Source organism: Sceloporus undulatus, chromosome 1 (genome assembly GCF_019175285.1).
Source record: "Sceloporus undulatus isolate JIND9_A2432 ecotype Alabama chromosome 1, SceUnd_v1.1, whole genome shotgun sequence".
In the NCBI taxonomy this organism is placed as follows: Eukaryota; Metazoa; Chordata; class Lepidosauria; order Squamata; family Phrynosomatidae; genus Sceloporus; species Sceloporus undulatus.
In genome coordinates this window covers 37,004,961-37,014,227 of record NC_056522.1, presented here as the reverse complement: position 1 = coordinate 37,014,227, position 9,267 = coordinate 37,004,961, and the positions used below count along the sequence as shown (strand labels likewise).

The 9,267-nt window shown below is 39.0% G+C and overlaps 1 protein-coding gene across 1 annotated transcript in view; it reads right to left on the bottom strand.

Annotated features, from left to right (window-relative positions):
* Positions 1-9,267, bottom strand: part of SMYD2 (SET and MYND domain containing 2) — a 74,061-nt gene that overhangs the window by 22,993 nt on the left and 41,801 nt on the right. The window contains exons 5-7 of the mRNA XM_042437878.1: positions 7,205-7,329; positions 6,085-6,152; positions 3,778-3,880 (exon numbers count right to left, since the gene is read on the bottom strand). Of these exons, the coding sequence (XP_042293812.1) occupies positions 3,778-3,880; positions 6,085-6,152; positions 7,205-7,329 (296 nt within the window). The remainder of the gene's footprint in view (positions 1-3,777; positions 3,881-6,084; positions 6,153-7,204; positions 7,330-9,267) is intronic.

Below are 9,267 nucleotides of genomic sequence, written 5' to 3'. Positions count from 1 at the left end.
AGACTACAGTAAAGCATTCGACTGTATAGATCATGAAAAGCTATGGAGGGCTTTAAAGGTGATGGCAGTGCCACTACATCTGACAGTCCTAATGAGAAATCTGTACTTAGGACAAGAGGCTCCTGTTAGGACAGAATTCAAAGAAACAAATTGATTCCAAATCAGCAAAGGGGTCAGGCAAGACAGCATTCTATCACTCTATTTGTTCCACTTGTATACAGAAAATATCATAAGAAAAGGAGGATTAGACTCAGAAGAAGCAGGAATGAAGATATGACAAAGGAACATCAACAATCTTAGATATGTGGACAGCACCATAGTACTAATGGAAAATATCTCAAATTCAGAACAATTACTAAGGCAGGTCAAAGGGGAAAGTGCAAATGCAGGTTTAATATAAAGAAAACAAAAATAATGACAATGGAAAAATACATACATTCCACCTAGATAACGAGGAAATCAAAATACAGTGGGTCCTTCTTTTCCACAGGAGTTCCATTCCACAAAAATGTGCAGCCCTTGGGTGGAAAGCCTGCAGTTAAAGAGTTAAAGAATTCCTATATCTAGAATCAAACATGGATCAGAATGGCCACTACAGTCAAGAAATAAGAAGAAGACTAGGAATGGGAAGACAGCAATGAAAGAACTAGAAAAAATCCTAAACAGCAAAGACACACAAAGTCAGAGTATTCCCCATCACCATGTATGGATATGAGAGCTGGACAATGAAAAAAGCAGATAAAGGGAAAAAATCAATTCATTTGAAATGTGGTACTGGAAAAAAGTGCTGAAGATACCATGGAAATCCAAAAAGACATACAAATGGATCCTAGAACATATCAAATCAGATCTCTCCCTGGAAGCCTTTTTAAAATGACAAAACTGAGGCTGTTGTTCTTTGGTCATATCATGAGAAGGCATGGCTCACTCAAAAAGACAATAATGCTAGGAAAGGCCGAGGGCAGTAGAAAAAGAGGAAGATCACATGCCAGATGGCCAGGCTCAACTGGGGAGATCATGATCATGAGTCTTATAAGCACAGCAGCAAAGGACAGGAGGGCTTGGAGATGCCTCATCTATATGGTTGCCATGAGTTGGGGCCAACTAGAGGTCAGTTAACAATGGCCTGGCACAGCCCATCAGTTTGAGGTGGCTGGGGGAAATTCTAGGGTTCCAGAGAGCACAGCCACACTTGCATCATGCACACGCACCCTGTATGGATGGCACTGTGTAAAGATGGTGCTGTCCATACGTTCTAGGGTTTGCATGTTCCAGAACCCTAGAACGTATGGACGGCACCATCTTTACACAGTGCCATCCATATGGGGTGCACATGCATGATGCAAGTGTGGTGCCGTGTCTGTTCTTTTTAGTCTGGAGGGACCCCGCGTGGTTTGACTGTTTGGTCTCCAGAAGAAAAATGGCCGCCTCCAGCCCGCCCACAATAAATCAGTGTAAGCACTAGGGCTCTCAACAGCAGCTACATGATTGCACCCATCCCACCCAGTCATTTCCTCTGCGGCATTTTCCACTAAGTTGCTGCATCAACGTTATTTACTATGAACCTTATCTCATGAGAAAAGAAAGATGAAATGGAGCAAGAGAAAAGCAGCTTTCTTCTTGCCACTTTGCATGCTGTCGAAGCACTTCCATTTTTTTCCTGAGGGAGATGGTCATAAAAGCATGTCTTTTGCTGTGCTGGAAAAATTCATTTGACAGAAGGCACACTTTTATGACCATCTGACAGAAGGCACACTCTCTTGGGAAGAGAACAGAAGTGCTATGGTGCCATGGAGAGAGGGATGGAAAAAGCCGCTACTCTCCTGCTCCTTCAAATTGCTCTTCTCATGTGATAAGGCTCTAGGAATTTTAGAAAGTTATGCACTGGGGATCAGTTGTGCCTATACTCCACACTGTCTTGGAACAGAATGTGACTGCCCTAAGGGTAAAGTTTCTGGTCAGGCAACATAAGATATGCCCATATGACCTGCTGCACACATGATAAGTGACTCCTTTATACATGGATCAAAGACAGAATTACTGTACCAATGTTTCCATCTTAGAAAAAGTCCTTCCAGTTTCTTCCCCTTCCCCTTTAAAATTAAATCACATTCAAAGGAATGGCTTCCCTATTCCAAGTAGCATGACTGATTATAAGGATGAAGCGGGACAGGGAGAAACACAGTTAAAGTTTAAAATTTTCAGGGAAAGGGAGAGGAAAATATCATGCTGCTGTTTTGGGCAACACTCCTTGTGTTGAGTGTAATTTCTTTCTGAAAGAAAAAAGTTGGCACACTCTGATTCCAAAAAAGAAGCTACTGCTTACCACAGTTTAAAGTCAGAAACGTACAATTTCTGGAAATGCTGAGACCATGGAAAATTTTCCTTTATTTCAGAAAACCCTCCAGAAAATTTCAGAAAAATGAGGAGGGCAGCATGCAGTATTAGCACCCTGTACAGAATGAAAGTCATTTGTTACTTTAGGAACATAAAATACATTTATGTATAACCTCATTTGGCAAAAAGCCCAGTTTATTCCAGAAAGAATTATAAACTTGATTTACTTTTGTTGTTGTTGTTAAAATGGAATTACAAGATCCTCAACTGTAAGATTCACCTATACTATAACAAAGCTGTTTGGTTTTGCCAGTTTATGAGGAACAGGCAAAAATCCAATAAAAACAAAAGATTAATAAAGCAAATTACTCTTGTTTCCTCTAATCCACCATAGTGCCAAGGAGACATGAAGCACTCATTCACTTAAAAAGAACTGAGAAAGGTAAACCAAAACAAGGATGCAAGGATGTGAAACACAGCACACTCTTACCCAAAAGTCAACCTGCTATACAAGAACACCTTCTCCTTAATATTTTATTCATAATTGTAAAAGAACATTTAACATAATCTATTTTTTCACTTTTTCTGAAGGGAAAAACGGAAACAGGAATCCTGGCCCTTCGTAGCTCTCTTCAAAGTCAACAGCTGCCAGTCCTGTTAAGCAGTTAACAACCAGACTTACAACTAAGAAACTATTTCATATTCACATTTATAATTATGGAACAAGCATTCCTAAAACCGGGTGGTCATATCAAGTGATAGAGTTACACAGCAATGGCAAGTATACTGCTGAAGGATGACACATCCTGCCCACTTCCATCAACAAGCTTAGGCGAGGAGAGGATGAGGAGTTGCAATAGGATCCTGAAGAGGTCCCTACTTGTGCAATGAAGTTCTCTGGCAAGAGGTGACAGGGTGCATCGTCCTTCAGTGTCCCACTCACCAACACCTCAGAATTATTCCATTTATACAGTTACCTTGATTTGAAGGTAGAGTTCAAGAGTTCTGGTCAGGAATCAGAGCATAGCTACAACATTATAACTAGATTTCCAATGTAGGATTGCAGTCAATACCTTTCACAGAGGAAAGTTTATGTCACAAAGATGGAAGTGCAGCTATAGAAGACTCTTAGTATCTACTTATTTGTTTCCAGGACCCCAGTGGATACCAAAATCCATGGATACTCAAGCCCCATTATATACAATGGCCTAGTAAAATGGTGTCCCTTATACAAAAAGGCAATGTCAATGTTTACTTTTTGGAATTTTTTAAAAAATATTTTCAAGCCATGGATAGTTGAATCTGTGGATGTACAGTCTGTGGATACAGAGAGCTGACTGTACACTGCAGGCATGCAACTTCTGCACATTTCTTAGAGACCGTATTCATGTAAAGTGCTACTGGCAGATCCTATTTGAACACATATTTTTACACTGTTACCTCATCTCCAGGTTCTATCTCCTGAACAGCTCTGACTTCAGCCACGATCCCTTTGTAAGTAACAATCACATTGGGGCAACAGCTGTGGTTCATGAGTGCCACACTGACAAAAAAGAAAAAAGAAGAGCATTTGTTGTTTTGTGGGCTGAAAGATTAAAACCACAAATAAAACACCTAAAAGCAACAGGGCTTGTTTCAACAACCAATATTTTTTCCCTATGTTTTGTAAATGAAATACAGAAAATCAGGACAACTTTATGGGTTTAGAAGGATCAGGAGAGATTTGCTGGAACTTGAACAAGTTTCAGATTTGTTGAAAGATGTTGAGAACACGGGTTTTATTTGCCACTGGTTCCCATACAGACAATCACAGGAAAAATTTAAAATGGACTTACAACTACAAGGTTTCAATAAAGAAGAAAATGAATTGGATGAGATATTATTAAATTCAGAAAAATCAACAATTTTAAAATTATATAAGCTTCTTCTGAAGAGAGATATAGAACAAGTAATCATTAAAGAAAACATGATTAGATGGGTGAGAAATTTAGGTCATATGATACATCTGGAAAAATGGGAAAGAGCCTGGGGTCAAGATCTAAAATTTCTATGGATTTAAAAGAAAACTTTTATAAGATGTTACACAGATGGTATTTTTCTCCAAATAAATTAGCAAAGATGGAAAAAAAAACAATAATAATAAATGTTGGAAATGTGGTAAACAAGAAGGAACCTTATTTCATATTTGGTGGACATGCCCAACTGCAATCAATTACTGGAAAACGATACACAGATCAATATAAAAAATTCTACAAATCCAAATTAAACTTAAGTCAGAAAGGTTTTTGTTAAATATAATAGACGAAAAAGAAGAAATAAAACATTTAAAAATATTTTATATCTTTTAACCGCCGCTAGAATTACATATGCAAAAAAGTGGGGGGAAAGGAAATATCAATGCAGAAGAATAGTGTAAAGTTCTACCCAGCAGAACTGTGTTTCGTGTCCTGTCTCCTCTCCCAGAAAGCCCATGTTTTCATGCTGTTTCCCCTACCTCTGCCCCATAAAGTGGCTAGTGAAGAATGGAGGGCACCAGGGGCATTTCTGGCTATGTACCTATGGCTAGACCCTCACTGGTGGCAATCCAGCATCCCTATACCATAGAATAAATGTCCACATGCAAAGATATGCCATGCTATCCTCCAGCACAGTATGAACACTGCACAACACATGCCAGTGACTGAATGTTGTTGTGCACTGTGCAGTGTAAAATGCAATGTGCAATGCACAACGGAAATGTACAAAATTACTGTATGTGCAACTCTGCTTCTGTCAGTAGAATACATAAATTGCGCTACAGTGAATAATCCATCCTGCATGTGCAGCACAACATTGCATGTGTATTTTACTAACAAGATGCCAACCAATGAGAACATCTTCTTCCAGGACCACTGAATGACCTCGGGAGGTCATGGAAGATGCCTTTATCATTGCCTGTCTGGTTATAGGCATACAGCCAGATACTTCTCAGCCAGCTCCAATTCTCCCCAGCCCCTACATGGCTGCATTAGGAGCTGGAAGCATGAAGATGTACATTTTCAGAAGGTTTTGGTCACTGACCAAGAGCAGAGAATTCCAGTCTCCAATATGATCAAAGGTTGAGCATTCCAATCTCTAATATGACCATAGAAAGACATGCAACCAAAAGTTAGGCTTAATGCCTGTGTATGTCACCAACAGGATAGGACACTATCCTGGAAGAACTTTTCTCAGGCTTACTTGGATATGCCAAGTACTGAACCTGGGACCTGGTATGTGCTCTGTGACTAAGGAACAGTATAGACTGTATGCAGAAGGTCCGAGATTCAGCTGTGGTCATCTCTAGTTACAATGACTGCACATACCTCTCCCTAAGTCTGTGGAAGGTCAACAGGCAATATTGGGTTAGATGGGCTCAAAGGCCGGAATCCTTTGTAAGTCCACTGATTAAATGGGCTTACTCTATTTAGGACTTGCAATAAGATTCAAGCCATCATCTGGCCTAGTTCTCCTTGTTCAGTGCTTCATATTTAACCCACTGGCAGGGAAGCAGCTGGATAACCCAGGCACATGTGGTCAACATGAAGAGGGAGGAAGAAGTGTGTAGTGTTCCAAGGAGTGCGATGGGGAAAGGCTGCCCAGCTTTGCAAATATGTTATAACTTTTGGTGTGGCTGGAAACCTTTTCTCCAACACAACTTTTTTGTGTGGCTGGAAACAAAACCTGAAAGGAACAGGTTGCCAAGAAGGGGAGTAAGTAAATACTTACTCAGGGAATATTGCTGAACCTAGGTGCGAAAGTTCTTCATCTTCAATGGTAAATCCATTGCAGTTAACCTGTAAAAAAAGGAAAGAGAAACAGAAACAATCAGGAGATAGAAATGGAAATCTGCTGGCTTGTTTAGTATCTAAAGGTAATTGACCCTACTCATCTGTGCCACTCTGATTAATCTGATTAGAATGCTGCTTATTCTTAATCAAGTCTTAACACTGAGCTACTAGCTTTATAAGAAGGGAGGTCAGAATTTATTTACAATCTAATTCTCTTGTGGAAGATTAAGGATAAGACTGCTGAACTGAATCACAAAATATAGTATTCACATCCAAAAGTAGGTGTGTGTGTTTGTGGTGGTTTTCCTAAAGACTCTTTAAGACACAGAGGTCTGAACGATGAAAAATGAGTTTAAAAAAAACCACCAAAAGTCCCAGCTTGGTCTCAATCAATATTTTAATGGGTTTTTTCCTCACCATGATTTTTTTTAAAGTGCTTAAAATACAATAAACTCTCTGTTATGATCACATCCTTTTTGAGAGAGGAATTAAGCTCCATTTAGCTGAAGGAAACATTTGGAGAAAATAAGATGACTAAAGAAGCTAAGAAAAAGGATAACTAAATAGAGGCTGTTGCATTATGGATATATCATGACATGACGTGACTCATTGGGAAAGGCAATAATACTTGAGAAAGTGGAAGTCAGTAGGAAAAGAGGGAGACCCCATTATAGGTGGACTGATTCAGTCAAGGAAGCCACAGCTCTTAGTTTGCGAGACTTGAGCAGTGCACTTGGAAGTCTCACATTCATAGGGTCACCAAAAGTCAAAGATGACTTAATGATAAATAACAACAGCATCAACAGTCACTAAGAGGTACCAGACATAATGTGTTTGTCAGGACATCTATTTTGAGAGTTACTAGGATGCATGCAACGGAGAATTTTTGGGGAGGTGGGGGTGACATATTTTGCATCTTTATTTATCTACTTATTTAGTGAACTCCACTTCCAGCATAGACAAGGAGGCAGAACAGTTTATTGGAAAATTGAATGTCCCAAAGCTGACTTCTGCAAGCAGCCTATTCAACAAAACAAAGCATTTTTCACCCATCTTACCTGAGCAAAAAGGACCACAAGAGCTGCATTATCTGGATATTCTATATGTTTTGAATAAAAGTGATGGAGAGCAGAAATATCATTCTGAATCAGCTCCTTCTTTTCATTGTCCAGCTTATCAAGATCTGCAAAAGAAAATAAATCTTTCTTCAATACAAGGACCACTTCCACTTCACTTGTTAACTCCATTAAGTCAACTGCAAGATAGGTGATTTTCTATGAAAGGAAATCAAGCATAAGAATACTTGTTTGAACAAGCAATGGGTGTCATTCACTCTTCCCCAGGACTTTTGGAAATGAATGATACAAGCTAACATGACAATTGAAATATTTTTGCCCATTTGTTATGTAGATAATTTCACCTTTTCAGATAGGTAATTCCACTGGATTTATAAACAGATGAAATTAGCTTTTTTGCTCCATAGACTAACATTGAGTTAATGTTTGCTTTCAAACTGGTAACATTATAACCTTGATAACTGTTCACCAACAGCAACTACAATTTACATATTCACAAGGTAAACAACTCGTTAAATGACTCAAAAAACTGGCTTATATATTTCCTTTTGTGCAGCAAACTGATGTTTGTTTGACATCTCTCTTTCTTAAGTATATTTGTTGTCCAGAAACAATTAGGGAGCTGTATCAGAGCTTGAAAATATTAATTTTTGGTACTGTAACTCCTACTATTCTCCATGCTGACTGGAGAATTCTGGAACCTACAATCCAAAAAAATTAAATTTTCCAAACTTTGTGTTACAACTGTGCTTGTTCATAAATAGGTTCATACTACAGACTTTTAGGAAGGTATAGCATAGTATGGTATAATTTCCTCTTGAACAGCCACCTCAGTTATGTGACATTTATTTATTTATTCAGTTTATATAGAATAAATGGCATTACAGTCAGCCCTTCTTATCCATGGATTTTATCCATGAATTTGAGCATCCATGGCTTGAAAATATTCCAAAAAAGTATAAATTCCAAATAACAAACAATTTTATATAAGGGACACCATTTTGTTGTGCTATTATATATAATGTGACTTGAGCATCCACAGATTTTGTTATCCACGGGGAGTCCTGGAACCAAACTGCACCAGATAACAAGGGTCCACTGCATTACATTGTGAGGCATGTTCAACTTATTCAGAGATAACATTCACCGTTTACGTTCTGGGCTTCTCAACTACTGCAAGCTGCCACGTTAATATTGGTTATGTGTCCCTCACATTATTTTAACCAGGATTGCAGCAATTTAATTTAAACACACACACAAAGCACATGTACTTCTCTCAACAAAGTTCAAACTAGGCCTAATCTTACTTAACTTCTGAGATCAGTTGTGTTCACTTATCCTCCAAATGTCCTGAATTGGCAGGGACAGACAAAATTATTTTATCATCCCACCTTTTCAGCTGCTTTTGAAATGACCCAGTTTCTCTCTCTTCCTCCCACTTTCCTCCTTTGTCCTTGGTTTAGGTCAATGCTGCAAACTGAATTCAATGCAAAAGTAGTTTGCATTCAATTCATTCATGGGAGGGGGGCAATCTTGCCCTTCCCAGTAGTATTAATGTTTTTCCTCATTAATATCTTTTACCATCTTGGCCCCACTCTGATGTTGCTTGGTCACATATGACTCAGTTTTCAACTGTGAAATTTTGGAGGGTTTTGCTCTGAACACGTTGTTGTTGTCATTTTCTCAACTTATGGCAACCCTAAGGTGAACCTATCAGTGGGTTTTCTTGGTAAGACTTGTTCAATATTTGTCCTTACCTTCCTCTGAGCTGAGAAAGTATGACTTGCCTAAGTTCACTCTGCGGGTTTTCAGGGCCGAGTGCGATTTGAACCCTGGTTGTAGTCTAATGATCAAACTAAATGTCATAAGATATGAGCTCAAAGAGAACTAGCATGGTGCAGTGGTCTGAGCATTGGACTATGACTCTGGAGACTAGGGTTCAAATCTCTGCTCAGCTATGGAAACCCACTGGGTGACCTTGATCAAGTCACACTCTCTCTGCCTCAGAGGAGGAGGGCAAAGGCAAACCATCTGTGAACAAATCT